Here is an 18644-nt window from a genome sequence, read left to right as displayed (position 1 = left end):
TTGCAGTGATGATCGTCTCCCACGGAAATAGAGGGATATAACCCTCTAGGCTCGACCCGACCAGAGGAGATGTTGTGATATCGATGAACTTCAACTTATACTCCAGATTCAAATCAGATGATCGGACGTGCGTTCCCCAATCCGGAAAGACCATCAGGTGATACGCTATCCCAAGAGCGGTCTAGCGCCCCGTCATTTAGCTTTTGAGCCGCATGCTGACTCATCCTTCATGCAGTTCCCGATTTAATTTTAGTTTGATGCTTTTTTCTTTATCTCCGATAATCAGCCAATCCATCTTTTAAGTCAAAAACATCCTCATCAACGTGACCATGGCATTTCGCGGGGAAAGATTTGTTCTCGATCTAGATTCCGATGATGACCAGCCCTCATCTGCACCCCCCGCTTCCTCCATCTCACTTCCTGGAATGATCGGCGAAATCCGCGAACGCTCGCCCGCTGCCGCTCCAGCTCCACCCAAACCTGCTGCAGCTGGGTTTCCTGCTCATCGTCGTCGCGTAAAGCAGTCCGCTTTTAAACAACGTCGAGAAGACGCTTCCACTACAAACACTTCAACTGCTAGTCGGGATGACGAAAAAAGGATGATTGACGATGAAAACCGTCGGCAGTTAGCGTCCATGTCGCCCGACCAGATCCAACAAGAACGAGAGGAGCTCATGGCATCCATAGATCCCTCGTTGCTTGAACGGTTCCTTCGCAGAGCCCGTATTGACTCAGAGGAGCCCAAGACTGACACTCGGTCGAATCCATCCGCGTCCATCAAACCTCAGCTAGACCACGCCGACGCAGCAACTCCTCCACCCGAGCCTGTTCTCGAAACCAAACCTTCGACCTCCCAAGACAAACAAACTCATCGAGATGACCTTCCCCCCGCGCAAATGCCTGATGACCTCCGACCTGCCTTTGAATCCCCTCTTCCTAGTTCCGTTCACTTTCCCACTCCGCCGTCACAACTTAATCCCATGCCTAACCTTGACCCATCATCCCCGTCGTTTTTGTCTGACCTTCAGGCCCACTATTTCCCTAACATCACCCACGACCCGTCTTCTCTGTCCTGGCTTCAGCCTCCTTCCGCAGACTCGGATGCACCAGACGCGACATCAGCCTACCACCCGGCCAGCAACGCAGAAGCCGTTCACCCCGCTGCGCTCCGCTTCTCTTTCCTCGGCACACTGCTCTCTCCCACCACATCTCTTGCTCTCCCCACTAACTTAGGTCTTCACCATCATGGTAAAGATCCTCATGCCGCTGGTTACACCATACCCGAGCTAGCCATTCTTAGCCGATCCTCCTTTCCCGCTCAACGGTGTATCGCCTGGCAGGTCTTGGGTCGTATTCTCTTCCGTCTCGGGAAAGGTCAGTTTGGAGAACGTGGGAGCACCCTGGTAGAAGGACTGTGGTCTGTCATTGAACGCGAGGGTGTAGTCGCTTCCATGCTAGCTGAAGCCGATGGGACATCAACTGGGACAACTCGCTCAGGGAAGGACCACGGAACAGAGAAGCAGGGACCGGACCCGACGAGGTCTAAGGGAGGCGTTGGTCATCATGCCAGTGCTACTGCGTGGGCTGTCGAAGGCGTATGGCTTTGGCAGATGGGCGGTAGTGGAGACCGAGGAGTTTTAAAAGAAGGGGCCGTTAGGTCTCAATAGCCTCATATATTTGTCGAAGGAAAGGGGGAAGCTGAAAAGAAATAACTCTCTCTCTCTCTCTCTTTCTCTCTTTCTTTTCTTTCTTTTACAAAGAAAGAGGAGGAACGGCCACATGTGCAACTGCACCGGCACACGATGACCCCAGATAATGAAGACATAATGAACAAAAAACAGTTGGATTGACCGGACATGACGCTCTGTGGTCTTATGGCGTCGGATACTGTAATCTATATTACTTCCGATGAGATGGTATAAAGAACTATCGACTCTGACGAGAAGCAACAACGTAAATGGGGTGAACAGAGAGGACAAGGAGAAAGCCGACTCAAAGTACTCTCAAGATCCCGAATCATATCATGCATAAGAACATAACCAAGCATTACAGAGCATACTGCATTAAACATAGTCACCAGTCTGAACGCCCCAGACCTTCCAGCGTGCCTCTTCCACAAAATCCTGTCGTAGCCAAAGCCCTTGCGATTGGCCAGATATCCTTGGAACTGCATCATCGGATGTCCCAGCCTCTTCTTCGATTTCCTGCACCCGTTCGTCGGAAGAAGAGTCGACCCAATTGAACAGAAGTCGCAATTGCCATAAGCGATCGCGAATCTCATCAGGATGGCATTGTGCAAGATTCTGCACAATGTCCTCAACCACGAGCTTGCTGTCAACCGCCGACTGCCGTAACCATGGCGCATACGAAACGGCATTGGTGCTTGGGGTGCGTGTGCGTGCTGGGAATGATGATGGCAGCACGAGTGCCTTTTCGCGGACATCCAATCCATGCAGCGACTTGAGGCTAAATATCCACTCCCACATGCTCTGCACCGGTGACGACGGAGGAGTGGGAGTAGTAGCATCGGACAGTAGTGTAGCGATGTTCGGCCACGCTGCCGGTGGTAGTCCCTTGCCACGGTTTGACGCGGATGTAGACGAGGGAAGGATGTCCTGTGCTTCGCTGAGCCCTGATAATGTCGAAACAAACGCAGACGAACCGGTTGGGTTGTACGTCGCTTTCCGTCGTAGATACACTGACTGGTCACCGTGTCGGAATTTCTCTCGGAGAGCAGAATTAAGTGTAAAGTCTAGGACCAGAGGCCAGTAATCGGCGCTGCGCACTTCCACCTTAGCGATAGACCTAGTTCGGGGAGGAGGCAAGGCGCGGTAATCTTCCGGGTACTGCCGCCAGTGTTTGTCACAGTAATTGGCATGGATATGGGTCGGCCAGAATCTATGTCACGCGGCACAAAGCAGCGCGGTTCGGCCGCGAGAACCCACAAATGCCTGAATGCTTGCAGGTGACATTTGTTATCAAGCACTGTTGTCGGAAAGACTGGGTATAGGGAACAGATGAGCGACGCTATAGCCAGGTCGGATGTGCCGAGCGTATAACTGCCCCCTCCCAAGAAAAGCAGCCCGATCGCCATATGTGCTGCCATATGACTGCCATATGGTGTATCAGTATCCACACGCCCATGCAGAGAGCGTAAGCGCCGAAACAACGCCAGGTCCCCGGTCCCTGCCATCACCGTTGCCGCCGAAAGGGCCACAACGTCCTGGCAGTGGCGGACAGAATTCCTTGCGAGTTTCCCATCGTAGTTAACAGCGGGGAGTCTACAGATGCGGATAAACTGGTCAAGATATGAGAGTAGAATATCACGCACCGTCGTCTGGGCAGAACCAGCATAGCGGAGTCCAAGCGTAAAGCAAAGACCAGCAATGATGTTGAAAAACGGCATATCTTCGCTTTTCAGTCGACGAACGCCGGTCAGACGGTATCGGCGGCGGTAGATCCCTGGAAGGCTTTGGACAAACCATTCGTCACTAGGTTGGATATTATCCCACATAATGACATGCCGGGCAAGTGTACGGAGCAGGAACAGATCTGGTCGGACATAGTCGTAGCGTACTGTTGTGTCAGGGATGTTGATCTTCTGGGCCAGAGTTTCGTCGTTCGTCTTCATGAATATAATCGCCAGCGCGATCGTTGCACCGGCAGTGGCCCGGTCAAGAACATGCGCCAAGTCAACGTTCTTCGTCCCAACCGCCACAGCTAACAGTCTTTCTACAATATGCATGTCTCGCATTCCTCGTAAATCCTTTCCCTTTGCTAGGTTTATAAACCCGAGCGCGAATCCGGCAGCTAAGCGGTACCCCTCGTCACGCAAATCCTCTCGACCTGGGGAGCTTTCCTCCTGGTCCACGTTCTCGATCTCTGATAACATCACTTCGCTCATTCTTCGGTGCTGGGAGCCACAATATAGTAAGCCAATCCCCATGATACCCGCAGTTTGGGTTAGCGGCGACAGGTTCAGCTCGGCGGCACCAAGAGGAAGCATCCTCGTCACATGAACAGACAAGAGACGGGTGATTAAAGTATCCATTGTACCCAGGTACGATGCTGATAGACCCAGCAACAGACCAATAGATGTCATTGTATGCTTCGGTGTCAAGTACTTAAAAGCTACCCACTTGGCTAAAGACTTCAGGTGCCCATTGAGACCCAGGGCCAACAAGAAGCCAGCGTGCCGATTTGTAAGCTCTTGCGGTTTGTTGAAAAGAATCCACGAGGTATCGATGCCCTTGGAGTTTTTGGATATTGCGAGACCGGTAGAAACACCATTATGAAAGAAGGCCCAGCAAACCTTCTCCTCACTGAAAGAGCTTCGGTCTGCACTTATCGTTACATTCGATGGTTTCATGACACACTGAAGCGAGAAAGAAGGAATTGGGAGCTTCTCAGTTAGCAAAGGCAGTCGTCCACTGAATGCTAGCATAGCTCGCCCTGTAGGGATGGACAACGTTCGAAGCGTAACAAGTTGAACTACCTCTTTCTGCGCCTCCAGTAAATCCGAGTCATTCCAATCAGGCTCTGGGACACACTCTGCTACAGGAGCCTTGGATTGATTCAGCAGTCTAGCAGCTTCAATGAACCGTTTGTCCTCGCGGAAGATCAATTTAGTCACAGAGAACCTATCTGCCTCGGCAGATGCTTCGAAAGAGTTGATCGCGTCGATGTCCAAGGCGGAGACACCGATATGGTGCACGTCGCGCATTGCTTCATGTGACACGGCAGGCTGCCATGCAGATGGAGCGCATGTGTTATCATTACGCATCGAGATGCTGAGATCTTCGCGATCTACCAGCTCTAGAAGCGTCGAGCTCCAAGACGTTGAGGCATGCATTTGAGATCGCATAATGGCTTCGTACAAAGGTGTACTGACGCCCTCCGGAAATGTCTCAATGATACTTCTAGTAAAACCCCAGCGGTGAAGAAGCTTTATCCTATCGAGTGGCGTTGAGATGCTATGTACTTCGGAGAGAAAACCGTCCAATGCCAATGTTCTTGGTGTGAGCATAAAACATTCCTGCCACATTCTCCCCTTCCTCGGGGTATAATCTGATCCAGTTACCAGATTTAGTAGAGTGAAAAAGGGAGAAGACTGGTGCCACCCAGTCTCCACGAAACTGAAGACTGAAGGGGGCGAAAATTGCTCATGGGGTACATCCAGCATCGAAATTCGCGTATCTTCAAACTGCCAGCGATTGATACTGGCAATCTCCAAACCATAATAACCATTTTCAGACCAATTCCAGGACTCCCATCCTAACCACCCTCCAATTTGGGCTAAGATCGGAGCGAGAAGGCCCAAGGATTTGCGGGACTCCTCGCTTTCGCAGATTGACAACTTCTGCTCTTCACGAAGAAGATGTAGCCCGACCAGTATCGTGCACAAGGCGGTCTGTCTTAGATTTTGGCTATAGGAAAGCGCTGTTGGAAGATGGCCATCTGAGCCTACAGCAGCGATACCCTTTGGGGTCTGCAAAAATTCGCGAGTCAAAGCCGCACATCGCAGCAAGTAAGAATTCTTGCGGTATGTTAACTGACTGGAACCTGTCTGCTCAGTCTTCACAGACTTCCTCCCGGAGGGAGCATTGCGTTCTTCTTCAGCATCTTGATCGACGATCCACCCCCAAGTGCTGTTGTTTATCCATGATGGCACAACGCCGGCGGATCCTGCCTCTTGGTCTAACATCGTTTCCCAGCTCTCCAAGTCCACGTGGCTTCCGCTGCTTGAGCGTAGCAGGGCTTTCTTTCTACGTGTGCGCTGTGCAGGCGTCCGCGAGTGGTCACTGTCGATGAAAGGAATTGCCATGGCGAACAAGACTATTACCATCGCGGTCCATTCGGGGTCGCTTTCGGTGGTTTCCTTTTCGCGAAGCCATTTCATTGTTTCCCACCAGGCCGTTAATATTCCGTCCCCGGCTTTCTCTGAGTCAGGCAAAACGAACCGACAGATTCTGAAGACACTCTTTACAAGTTCATTGCTGGGTTCCATCTGGATTCGTAGCCTATGCTTCCGCTTTTCAGAGTCTATCAGGTCAACTCTCCCTCGAATGGTAGCGTGATCCAGACCGGTAATTGTGAAATAATCAGTCATAAGCCTGTTCATACCGCTTTCTCGTGGACGGTTTACAGACGTAGTAGCCGAAATCCCGTAGGGCTCATATAACATCAGTTTTCTCGGCACATCAACGGTGATTGGCCTGCTCCAAGGAGTTTGTAACAGCAGCTCATGCTGTCCGTCATCTGCGGTGCTCAAGGTCATGATCCGTGAAATATCTCCATCAGTGATCTTACAAGCATCGCGTATGCCCGAGAAGTGCTGTACGCTAGTCGCCTGGACGAGTAGCGAACGCTCATCAGGTGTTTTCTTTTTCTTCATTCTCTTAGAAAATACTGAATCTTTCTTCGGTATAGAGACCCTGTCGGCTCGTAGATTTACGACCGTCATGGACTTTGCGTCTTGTTCAACAACACAAAGAGCCAAAACCGCTGAGTTACCGTTCTGCGAGCTCGCACCTTCTGAGGGGCACACTGTAATGATTTTCGACTTTCGGGATGACTTTGACTTGGCTGGTGCCTGGAAGTTTTCTGAGAATCTAGAGGAAAAGCTTTCAACTTTTGACAGTAGGACTTCCTCCGGAAGGCCTGATGCTGATTCTTTAAGATCCATATTATCAAGCCCTTCGAAAAAACTTTCACTGTTAAGCTCCTCCAGAAGCCTGTCAACTGGAGCATCCGCAAAGCTGGTAGTGGTACTATAAACCGAACCATTTCCTGGCGGTAGAGAAGCTCTAGGATTGAAGCCGAAGCTTCCGCGGCTGCTTCCAGCACCTATTGACTGTCGGAGGTTTCCATGTGGCATAGAACTCGATTGACTTCCTGTAGCAAGGTCTGAAAAGGTAATCCTATCCTGGCCAGTTGCAAGATCGGCTCTAGCGAGTAGAGAGCTAACCCGTCGAGAAGTCTTGAGGGGAACTCCAATATCACCGAAATCTTGGCCAAATTTAGAAGCAAGGTCATCTTCATCTGGTTTTCCATCAGTAGAGTACTGCGAATGAGACAGGCCCGGTGTATTCCAGTTATCGCTCCTAGGACCAAAGCTCTCTCTAGCAGCTGATGGGCGAGCTCCCGGAGTTGTTGTTCCCGTTGCCATTCCAAAATGTGAGCTACGTCGCTTTGACCAAGTACCACCTGTCTCACGTCGTCCTTTTTTTTTAGACGAGGGGTTGGCCTCATCTTCCCTGTAACGTGCTGTCCAGATAGTGTACAGCCCGGTATTAACATTGACGGTTACCACGAAGATTAGAGGGCCGCTAATCAGATTCCTATTAGACTCTAAGAGCTCATCCTTGGGGGAGACATATATGATCTCATCCGCTGCACCCAGAACATCCAGCCCAGAAGGTCTGCTGGTAACACTACTTTGTAAAAAGCGAGAAGTCTGATTCGTCACAACAAGGCCCATTTCAGAATACGGGTCCATGAGGGAGAACACTCTAGGCAAGTCGGGCTGCTTACGCGGTGACCTCAGACTAGTGCCCGGAGCAGGAGATACCGTCAATGATGGCCTCTTTCCCTTGATAGAAGGGATTTCTAGAGATTGTGATGCACGGAAGTCCACTGTCGTAGGCAAGGTTGACATGAACGAATTTGGAGGCGCCATTGGGCAGAGATTCGTGTCCTTTTTGTCTTCCTCATACATTTTCCTCTGAAACAAAAGACCCTTCGGGGTCGCGAATATTGAATCCACCTCAAATGGTAGCGGAACGACGTGACTGTTTCCAGCTAGGAAGAAGATATGAGCTTGAGACTTGAGGACCACAACCAATGCTCTTGTCGAGTCAGAGTCATTTGCTCCTTGGGCACCTCTACCGCGTATATTTAAGGTCACGCCGGAGGCTTCCAGTCTCGATTCTTCCCCATTCTGTTGGCCATGGAAACCGCGACTCCGACCAGGGTCATTGCTCGTTCGGAACAAACTTTCCTTAGTCGCCTGCGAAGCATTACCATTGGTTCTTTTAATCTGACCGACTGAGAAATTCGTCAAAAGCGCATGCCTAATCTCCTCCTTTTCGAGATCCAACCGGTACACCCTCTGGACAACCCCAGCTCTAGACCAGACCACACAGCCTTTCGTCCAGACGATCTCATCCTCAACGGGGCCATTTGGGCCTATATCGACACTAGATGTCCACGCATAGTGATCGTCAGACGGATCGGCAGGTAGTAAGCCCTCCGCAACGAGAAAAGGTATGGCCGAAGGTTGGTGGAGGCCAAGGGATCGGACAGTAGCCATTATCGGCGCAAATAAATAGATGTCGTGGTAGAATCACTGGCAATGGCAGCCAGAAGCGAGAACATGTTCATTGCCCATCAGCGCTATCAAATACGAGTGAGCTGGTGTCAAGCCGGTCGCTGTGTCAACATTCAACAAGCAGCGTGGAACCTGCCCGGTGGGTGACGCGCTGGACGCGGCGGAGCTTTCAGACCATTTCTTTAATCAGCTGCTTTTTTCACTCTGCAACACACCACAACAACTTTATCTTTCCTCCACCTTGAACCCATCACCCTTTGAACTTGGCTAGCCTTGAGTGTAATATCTCCCTCTATTGTCACTGATTGATCTCTCCAACTCAAGGGTTGAATTTCCTCATTGCCGTGCGGACGAATTTGAGCTCGCCCTTGGAAGCTGTACAGTCCAACAAAAGACCTCGATCGCATATCAAGCACCATGCCATCCTTTCCCTCTAGGCCTTTGGCCCGGTCTAGAGATGACGGCCTACAACTAAGGTAAAAGGACTCCTTTTCATTCAACTACACTATCAGCACTTACAGTAATCTTTTCATGCAGCTACCAACTTCCTCATCGCGTCTACACCGCCAAGGGCTATCCTGTCCTCGCCCCTAATGGCTCATCAATTATAATATATGGGTATGAAAACGGGTTGAAGGTAATTTGGCGAGGTGGAAGACCATTTACGGACAGGAAGCCGTCGGCCTCTAAGGACCAACCGCAAGAGAAAACCAACCGCAGCAACGACGACGCCATCATGATCATTGATTCTGATGATGAGAGCTCTGTTGAACCCCAGAAAAACGAAGAACCAAGTTATGGGTTTGAAGAAGACGAGCCCGAGATTGATCCCCTTTTCCCATACGAAAACGTGCTGCGTCAGATTGATATACCTCTTGGGACCAGGGTTGTTGAATTGGCTGTCCCTCGCATTCTGCCTGAGTCCTCACGTTCATCGCTCGATCCTTTCCCGCCCATTTTGAGAAAATATATGGTCATCTCAGCCGTGTGCGCTGATCTTTCCACCCGAGTTGTGACACTACCCCTGGCTCCTCCGCACCCTACTCAATTCGAGATCTCCTCGTGGGTTCAGACGTTGTCGATTAGCGGCGGAGTATCACACCAAGAGATCCCAAGGGGAGTGGGGATTGCTTTTACATATCAAGCGAGTGAGCCGCAGGGAGATGAGGACATGGCTCAAAGTCAAAGTGGATCTAATAGACATAGGCCAGGGAGATGGGACCTTCTTGTCGCTACTCATTCTGCTGAGTCGTCGGGCCTACTTATAATACATCGGATCCCAGTTGTGGAAGAGACAGATCGCAGTGAAGTGTTGTACCGTTTAGGCGAGGATGATATCGAGTCGAAGCGCCGTTATCTGCCGGCCCCAGCCCAAAACATCGCTTTCAACCCATCACCATATCCGTCACCACGACACTCGACACTACTTGTCGCCTTTCATAGCGGATGTGTCAAGGTCTACTCGTGCTTCTCGATGAAGCCATCCAAAGCTTCGCGCAGGTCATCCAGTCCTCAAAATGATTTTGAAACGTCGGAAACAGACGGAAAGTGGCTGATCAGTCTCTATCCTGGGTTTGAGCAGTCCCCCTCAGGGGTACCCCGGCGTAAAACTATAGTTAATGCAGAATGGGTGCTTGGTGGACGGGCTATTATGGTTCTCATGGCGGATGGTGAATGGGGAGTGTGGGATCTCGAAGGGGCAGGCCCAGGAACCATAAAGGGCCCACTCCAGCGTCAATCCAGTGTACAGGGGGTGACTGGCGGATCCTTGACTGCTTTTTCTGTCAGTGGTCGGATCTTGAGTCCGCTGTCAGGAGCCCGAACTGAAACAGGTGGGCCTATCGCGGAACAGCGTCCTAAATTCGCACCCTTGACGCCACATACTAAGCGTGTGCGTGAAGATACTTTGCTGAAGGGCGCCATGGTTGGTTCAATTATGCCATCTTTGTGCGGCGAAATCTCTGTCTATCAAACCAATTCATACCGTGATTCGCTACCTGACGAGTCGATTCTGTTGCGACACGGCAACCAGAGTGCTGTCATTCCAAGTTTGCTGTCCTTGTGGCGGAATGCTGTCAAAGCAACCGGAACCTTTGATGCGTCTAACCGCTGCCGAGTTTCCGCCATCCAAGATATCACCTTAATGGGGGAACATTTGAAGGGCATTGGCCACCTTCCTGCCGCTTCTCGCCAGACTCGCCAAGCTGAAGGTGGAGATCATGATGCTCTTCTCGTTGCAGAACACCGAATTATAGTCCTTACTCCAAGACTGAATGAGCCGGATGAATCTCCTGCACTTCTTGGGCCAGTGAACGAGACACCGACCGCAGAGACTGATCAGCTCAAGCTTCGGCGTGGTGAACTTGATGTTGAAGGAATGGATCGACTACTGAGTGGGATGGCCAGCGGTAATCAATCCCTCCGAATGGGGAGTCCTATTAAGCGGGCGCGGATTTTCACCTGAACAAGGAATGCTTCACACTGGTGGAACCTAGATCTTGGAGAGTATGGACCTCTCTCTGATGCAACCGCAAACCCGTTGTTGGTAGTCATGGTTTCGTTCTGGTATCGCATCATCGACTACATAACCTGTTCGAAGCTGATGTGCGGCGCAACTAAGTTGGAATTAGTTGAACATATGCTTTGTCATCGACCGATAGAGAGACTGACGCAAAAGCGATCTCAACACTGCCATATTTAACGATCCTTGCTTAATACTGGATACCCATCTACTCTGCTATTAAAAAGCCGAGATTTACGATGTGGTTGCTCATATAAATTAACGATACCCAATTGAACATATCAACGGTTCATCTATCTGTCTCTCTCTGTTTCCTTTTCTTTTCTTTTCTTTCCCTCTCGGTTTTTGATATTGAGGGGATTCGCGCTGCAAGGTGGAGCGCAAGGCGAGGACCATGCCTTGAAATCCTTTCGTCAAAGAAGGATAAGCTCTGTATCAGCTGCGATATATCAAGAGGCCTCCGGCCATTCCCATCGAACCAGTACGCTGGACTTCGGTTTCTAACGGTGGCATTTCTTCGGCCACCACCCCCCACCAGTACGGACTGGGTTGACTGTTTTTCTTCTTGTCGACCTATACTGTGACTGATCTGTCCTGCTTGTAGCAAGACCAATGCCTGTCAATTGATACGGACATGGTTCTGGACGGCTCCACATCAGTTTCGGTATGGGAGACGGACAACAGCCAGGCCAACTGACGGGACGGTAAAAATGAAGCCGTGGAAGAGAATGGGTACATTCTAGGTAGAGGTTGGCACAAGTACAAGCGTAGCATATACGGCGTAAAAGACAAGAGGATCACTGTACGTAGGACAATTCAGTATGTAGATGCAAAGGCGGAGATAAGATCAAATCGGATGAGTAATCAGCACCTGTCACTGATAAGATTTAGTTAATTAAATCCGATAAATGATGAACCCCACGATGATCATCATTTCCAGAGTTGACTCTCACTAATTGTACTTTAAAAGCCCAGTCGCCTCTACTATCTAGACAGAAGTACCCCGCAATTGAACCCACTTTAATACATTCATCATGGCCCAACAACCGAAACGCGGTAAGCGAGCTCTCAATGTATCCGGAATTTGCCCTGATAAGAGCTACACCACCACCACCGAAACAAAGGAGCCAGGTTGCACGAGGCTAACAACACCCCAACTACAATAGAGAAAGTCTGGGCCTCCCTAATAACCAACCTCTCCTACCTTCCGGGCATCCTCACCCTTTCACACTCCCTTCAAGCCACCGAAACAGCCTACCCCTTCATCGCATTCTACACCTCCACGTTCCCCGCCGAGGGCCTGGCAGCGCTTCAGGCGCGCGGAATCCGCACCCAAGCCGTCCCCAGCGTACAACCAGGCCAGAACAGAGTCTTCCTCCAGGATCCCCGCTTCGCCGAAACATGGAACAAGCTGATCGTGTTCTCGCTGGTGGAGTACGACCGCATTGTCCTCCTGGACGGAGATATGCTGGTGCGCAAGAACATGGATGAGCTGATGAGTGTACCACTGGACGAGCCACCGAGCAGCGAGGAGAACAAACAGGAGAGGGTATTCGCAGCAAGTCATGCGTGCGCCTGTAATCCGCTGAACAAGCCACATTATCCCAAGACGTGGTATGTTGCAATCCATCGTACCCCATCCCCTCTTTTTCTGTGTTTTTCAATTGTTCCCAATCCTAAGGATGGAACCCCGCATGGCGTTCATACCGATGTGATGTATGCATAACAGGATACCCAAGAACTGTGCCTTCACAAGCCAGCATTCGGATCCCGTCCGAGCGCAGACATCCGGCGCCCCTGCCGCGGCCGGTGTTGCCATGCTGAACAGTGGCCTCTTGGTCGTGCGCCCCAGCATATCGGCCTGGGCGGAGATCCAGGCTGGACTTAACATGCCGGATCGCACAGATAAATATGATTTTCCCGATCAGGAACTCTTGTCGGACGTGTTTCGGGGTCGATGGGTGGCATTGCCGTATGTGTATAATGCGCTGAAAACGTTACGCTGGGCTGGAGTGCACGACGCGATCTGGAGAGATGAAGAGGTGAAGAATGTGCATTACATCTTTGCTAAAAAGCCATGGCATGAGGATCCCGATAACGAGATGGACGAACTAAGTCATTGGTGGTGGGAGGTGAATAGGCAGAGGCAACAGTTGGAAGTGAAGAAAGGGATTACGGACGGTCATTGAGGCGGCTGTCAGGACATGCTCTCGATTTATATTGGTTTTGCTCGTGATTCATGGTCTTTTCACACATCCAATGTATATACAGTACATATACCTTAGCTCCCCTGGTAGGCGTGGATAGAACGCCATAGATAGACATCAGATGATAGAAAGGTCGGAATAAAGCAAGATCAGCCACGTAGACTATATTTACACTCAGAACCAATAAGCCAACCAGAGTGTGAATCGTATTCAAGGTGTTCGTGTGATTCACTGATCGAGGGCTTCAATCGCACATCTATCCGTTGAAACCCAGCGATTCCAACTCCTTGCGCACCGATTCCTCGGTCTGGATCTTCTTTAGCTGCGTATCCTCCAACTTCTCTCCACCCGCAAGGCGCATTTTCAGCTCGTCGATCGCACGAATCTTCTTCAGAAGTCCGCGGATCTTCTTCTCTTGTGCGGTGGGTGCACCTGCAGCTTCTGCTGCAGCGTTATTGCTCGGCTTGGTCGAAGCGGGCGATGCGCCATTGGCCTGGTGGGCGTTCTTGCGCTCAGAATTGTTGGCCTTGGAGCGGCTACGCTCGTGGTGGCCCTTGTCTCCATGGGATTCCGGACCGCGGGTAGCTGCCCATCCTCACCATCCTTCAGCTTCTTCGCTTCACGCTTCTTCTTGTTCCTGGCGGCGGACTTGGATAACTTCTCGGGCTGATCCGCACCCGGGGGTAGAGCAACCCCTCCTCCAGGAGCGGCTCCCGGAGGAAGATATTCCTCAACCGGATCAGCACCAGGAACTTCACGTCTCCGTGGCTTGCCCAAGCCATTCAGGGCTCCACCGTTTGCCCCGTCCCGGACAAAGGCAGCACCGCCCTGATCTTCTCGCTTGAATGCAAGTGGCGTAAGCTGACCACGAGCGCCCGGTGGGCGATAGGCACCCGCAGGCTTCACAGGAGCCTTCCTCGTGCTCAGGTACGCAACAGCAGATGGATGGGGCGTCGGGAGCGGATGGAACGGATCACCAAGAGGGTGCTGTGTGGTGGATTGCGGTCTCCAATATACGTCGTAGAGCTCGTGCATGTCTTCGTTGTACACCAGAGCACCGCTGACATGCCACAAACGAACACCGTTATCCACTCTGAGACGGGGACTCGTGGTAGCCGTCAGGATAAATTTTCCATCGGGAGACCATTCGCAAACACTGGCATTCGACGCTTCCACGGTAGCGATCTTAAAGTAATTCTTCTCCAAATCATAGATGTCCATTTGGCCGGCCAAGTTGCCAAAACCAGCAACTAGGACGAAACGACCGTGGGGAGAGAACGAGATGGTGTTCCGGGGGGCGAGAGGGAAACTGTGCTGCGGTACTCCACGGAAGTTAAAGATCGTGGTCTTGGTTGGCATATAGCCGTAGACAACACCAAACTCTCTAGAGTTGGGCGACCAGGTAACATCGTGGATCGGACCTTCCTTGTCTACAGAATGATCACATTAGCATTTGCTTTCTGGCGATCCGACAGGCACTGCGATGCACGTACCCAAGTCAACACGAGAATCAAAACCACCCGTAGCACCGAGTAGGTATAGCGTGGTCTCTCCATAGTAACTCTTGCCTGTCCGATCAACTTCGGTCTGGGCAAGCACAAGCAGAGTAGTTCCCGAGGCATTCCATTTCAACTGAACCTTGTCACCTTTGAAGAAAGTCTTCTGCGAGACAGGAGCCCCGAACTGAGGCACCATGAACACCTTGACTGCAGCGGGTTGACCCTGTGATAACAGCGTTAGCCAATCAATGATCCGAGCAACAGAGTTTTAGTTTCCCTAACCTTGCGTTCAGGCACAAATACGGCAACAGACTGACTCTTTCCGGGTGAGAGCGCGAAGTCGATCACCCCCTCCACATGCAGCTTATTCCACGGCTTGGACAGGTTGTCGCTCTGGTAAAATTGAACCTCGTTGGTGACAACCCGAGCACAGTAACGCTCATCAGACGTGTACTGAAGGTTCCAGCCCGTCTGCGACTTCTGGACGTAACTGCCCACAATCGCGTGTTCATCTCCGTTGCTCTCTGGTGCCGTCTCCACGATCTTCCAAACCTTCAAGTTCTTGACTGCATCACCATTCGCATCCTTCGACGGACGCTGCCAAGTGATCAAGTAGGTCCCGAGGGGTGAGAATCCCAGCTCAAAAACGTTATCGGCAGGGATATTCGTGATGATGTGTCCGACGGAAGGATCAATAATAGTTACCCTGACAGCCAGTTAGCAGGCACAATACTTTCCTCAATATAAAGAGATAGCATACTTCTCGGGAGATGCCCATGCAAAATACCGGCCACAGGGAGAATAAGCGCTACAGCGAAGGTTCCCCTCAGGTCTGCGAGTACGATAAAACATCAGATCAGCACAGTTCAACGTGGACGATTAGACAAGGGGAAGACAAATATTTACCTCTCAAACCCCGACAATGGCTCATAGACAGGGTCCGCATCGAGGATGCCAAGCCCTTTAACTGTCCGGACTGCATGGAGTTAGCGGATGGTCATTCATCGTACCCTTTAAACGTCTATCCACAATGGCACTAAAAGACCAAGAAGCGATGCAAATAAGGAGGGATACCCACAAGCAAGCTGTGTAGGAGCTGCCATGTCGACTCTCTAGCTTCTGTTCTTTATGCAAAAATGAAGGATTTGTAAAATGCAGCGGAACGGGCGCGCAGATGCAATGTCGCAGTGATTAATCCAACGAAGAGAAGCTGAATGGAAAGATTTCCAATAGGATTGTGTAACAGACAATTATAGAGCAGTGATACCAGAGAAACCCAAGTCTCAGTGGTTCTCCGTCGTCGGTTGGATGGAGGCAAAAGCGAAGATAAAGGTGCTGCAACTATGCGTGGCGAGATGTTGTTTGTCTGACGCAGCGAGACACACAGCCGCCCACACACAAAGGATCCGAAAGCGAATAAGATGGCCGGTCAGAATAGCGGTCGGGTCTCTAAGCTCAGAATTCCTTGGTGCTTGACAAGTCAATGCCAGCAACAAATGGGACAGGAACACTGTAGGGGAGCGTGAGTGGGAGGTGGTGGTGGTAGTGGAGGAGGACGAGTGAGGAGAGAAGGGTGGATTGGGGCGAGGGAAGCGGTGGAAGGAAGAGAAAGCGAGGGAAATTTGTTCGGGGCAGAAAAAATGGAAAAGAAAAAAAAAGAACCTGCGGCGGCAATTCTGCAGAGAAGCTCAAAGCGCCAATTGAAACCCGCTAACAGCGAGCTAAAATGCGATTTAGATTCTATATCTTTACCTGGTATTCTTTGACCAAGATCAATGAATTTGACCCTCTCTACGGAGTGTATTCGCTAGACAACTTCGCCGGTTGTGCATACTACTAGGTAATCTTCACTACTCTAATGTGGCGACCAATCTCAAAGTTTATTTAATAAACGCCATAAGCCTCTCAATAGCACAGAAAGAGGCCTATTCATTAACCTACAGCTTCTGGAGTATGGAACACACGTTCCGAAATTATTGGATATGACTGGAGAAATCGGAGGGGTAGTAGGAATGATAAAACTGAACGTTTCATTTTGATACTTATACAATGCCAGAGAAAAAAGCAAAAGGACAGAGAAACGAAGATATGAGTCAGGACAAGACGAGAGAAGGAAAGAGAGACAAAAAACCTGACGCTGTTGAGAAACGCCCATTTATCGTTTCATTGATTTTCCCTACAATAAGCCCGAACTCCTATCTCCCTAAAGGTTACTAGAATCATCTCGACCTAGAGGAGTGGCAAGCCGAGGAGTTCTCACAGTGGTATCAACCACATCCGGGTCATAAGTCATCCCATCGACCATTCGAGCGTCCTGCACTGGTTCGGGTGTGGTTGATCCAGTTGGCGACAATGCCACTGGTATCATTCCGCCGTCACCGGAGTGTTGAGATGATGTTGAAGGCATTAAATTGGCGCGGGTAATACTAGGGCTACCTAAAGAACTTGGCCGACCTGCCGATGATGTCCGGTTCAGATTTGGATGTGAAATCGGCCCGCTGATAGTGCTAGCACCCTCTCCAAACCCGACGAGGCTAGCGTCGCCTTCATCACTGAGATTACCAACGCTAGAAGTTCCATCGTCCGGCTCCTCGCTCATCTTGTCGGCGTCAAACGCATCACTGCCGCTCGCCCATGTTGTACGAGCGCCCACGCTGCCCGTAGCGCTGGCGCTACCCACGGTGCTTCTCTCCTTCAATGTGGAGCTGGTATCAAAATAGCCTGGGGTATGCGACATCGGAACTGTGGTGTTCGACTGTGACCCTCCACTAGTCCGGGCGGCTACCACCCGTTCCAGCCCCGCCAGACGCGAAATGCGGTCGGCTCGCTCTGCCTCCAGAGTTGTGGTAGAATTCGTTGATGCAGAAGATGCGTGGTGGGCATGGCGACCATGTGGCAGTGGATGGCCTGTATGGCCGTCTTTGATGGCGGTGGTTGACAAAGCTGAGAGCGATGTTGTGCCAGAATTTGGGGTTCCACTGTAGTAAATGTTAGATCGCTCTCGGTGCATCATATAGACCAAGTAGTCCGATAGGAAGGGCAAGGAAGCTTACGGTCCCATATCTGACGGGGTCACTGGATCAGAGGGAGGGGGTGGGAGGTTGATCAAAGTCGGAGTCGTCATTTTCTTCTGTTCGGGAAGGAAGGAAGTAAAAAGGAGGAGAAATCACCCAAGGATGCTCGCGGTTTCAAGACTTAGGGGGATTAATGCGGTTGAAGATGTCTCTAGACGAACAACTGGAAGCGCGACAAGTTGGAAACGCAATCAGCCGAGAACAGAAAAGAGTCTTTACGGCAGAAATGGCCGGAGATGAAGTAAAAATAAGGTGAATATGAAACGATAGTGTAGGAGTTTCGCAAGAGCATCAGACTCCACTGCGGCTTAGGGATCAAAAGTTTAGAGGACACTGGAGGATGTAGGATTGAACGTTAAGTGGTGGAATGACGGATGAATTGGGGGGGAGAACTTGAAGGTGTGGGAGGCAACTTGGGTTCCAATAGGAGTGAATCGTCATGCAGACGGGAAGTTGGGGGGAGAGTACAATGCAATGAGCGGGTTCGTTTTACTCTTAACTACTACATACTAGGTAGGTCACTAACTATGTATGAAATGAAAGTGAGGCTAGATGGGCTGCGTCACTAGTCATGATTTAACCCATATTCTTTTTCTCTCTCTCTCTTTCTCTGCCTCATTATTTTTTGTGTAGAGTATATAGAAATATTAGTTATTTATTGATCAAATTTAATGTTGTCTCTCTCTTTCTCTGCGTGGATAGGGGTGTATACATATGTATATATAGAAGTTCAACCAACTTCCGTCGTAATGCAACCGACACAACCCAAACGGTCATACTTTGGGAAATCCCCTTTAGGAGTTCGATGATGTCATCGTTATGGAGTTCCTCGGATCGACCAATCATGCATCACAGTGGGGTAGTGTGGGCCTGAGGATAGCACTTGGCTGAAGATCCTCTGGTTTGACAGTCAGCTAGTACTAGGTAGTAGGTGTGCTTTGTGTCAACTGGAAAAGAGGCCTTGTACTTCGGGACTACATACTTAACTACCGTGGTTTTTTTTTTTTTTTTTTT

At 50.5% G+C, this 18644-nt stretch overlaps 6 protein-coding genes across 6 annotated transcripts; 3 read left to right on the top strand and 3 right to left on the bottom strand.

The window, feature by feature from the left end:
* Positions 1–329: 329 nt before the first annotated feature.
* On the top strand, positions 330–1667 carry ANOM_011103 (RPAP1 family protein; the record flags this gene model as incomplete). The annotated part of the gene is made up of 1 exon (XM_015556359.1): positions 330–1667. One exon carries the CDS (start codon positions 330–332, stop codon positions 1665–1667), a length of 1338 nt encoding a protein of 445 aa, XP_015401685.1.
* A 396-nt stretch (positions 1668–2063) lies between these two features.
* On the bottom strand, positions 2064–8311 carry ANOM_011102 (anaphase promoting complex subunit 1; the record flags this gene model as incomplete). The annotated part of the gene is made up of 2 exons (XM_015556358.1): positions 2064–2846; positions 2915–8311. 2 exons carry the CDS (start codon positions 8309–8311, stop codon positions 2064–2066), a joined length of 6180 nt encoding a protein of 2059 aa, XP_015401684.1.
* A 435-nt stretch (positions 8312–8746) lies between these two features.
* ANOM_011101 (uncharacterized protein) lies at positions 8747–10793 on the top strand (the record flags this gene model as incomplete). Its single annotated transcript, XM_015556357.1, has 2 exons — positions 8747–8805; positions 8867–10793. The coding sequence occupies 2 exons, from the start codon at positions 8747–8749 to the stop codon at positions 10791–10793; spliced, it is 1986 nt and encodes a 661-aa protein (XP_015401683.1).
* A 1091-nt stretch (positions 10794–11884) lies between these two features.
* ANOM_011100 (glycosyltransferase family 8 protein) lies at positions 11885–13039 on the top strand (the record flags this gene model as incomplete). The annotated part of the gene is made up of 3 exons (XM_015556356.1): positions 11885–11906; positions 12017–12464; positions 12580–13039. The coding sequence occupies 3 exons, from the start codon at positions 11885–11887 to the stop codon at positions 13037–13039; spliced, it is 930 nt and encodes a 309-aa protein (XP_015401682.1).
* Positions 13040–13313: 274 nt separating this feature from the next.
* Positions 13314–15679, bottom strand: ANOM_011099 (translation initiation factor 2A; the record flags this gene model as incomplete). Its single annotated transcript, XM_015556355.1, has 7 exons — positions 15635–15679; positions 15463–15532; positions 15317–15388; positions 14839–15262; positions 14551–14779; positions 13657–14487; positions 13314–13615 (listed from the first exon to the last, which is right to left on the bottom strand). Exons 1-7 carry the CDS (start codon positions 15657–15659, stop codon positions 13314–13316), a joined length of 1953 nt encoding a protein of 650 aa, XP_015401687.1. The 5' UTR covers positions 15660–15679.
* A 1073-nt stretch (positions 15680–16752) lies between these two features.
* Positions 16753–17680, bottom strand: ANOM_011098 (uncharacterized protein; the record flags this gene model as incomplete). The annotated part of the gene is made up of 2 exons (XM_015556354.1): positions 16753–17534; positions 17610–17680. 2 exons carry the CDS (start codon positions 17678–17680, stop codon positions 16760–16762), a joined length of 846 nt encoding a protein of 281 aa, XP_015401686.1. The 3' UTR covers positions 16753–16759.
* Between the last annotated feature and the right edge of the window lie 964 nt (positions 17681–18644).

Source organism: Aspergillus nomiae (genome assembly GCF_001204775.2).
Source record: "Aspergillus nomiae NRRL 13137 chromosome Unknown contig00545, whole genome shotgun sequence".
NCBI lineage: Eukaryota > Fungi > Ascomycota > Eurotiomycetes > Eurotiales > Aspergillaceae > Aspergillus > Aspergillus nomiae.
Note: the sequence above shows the minus strand (reverse complement) of the source record. Positions and strands in the feature narration are given on the sequence as shown.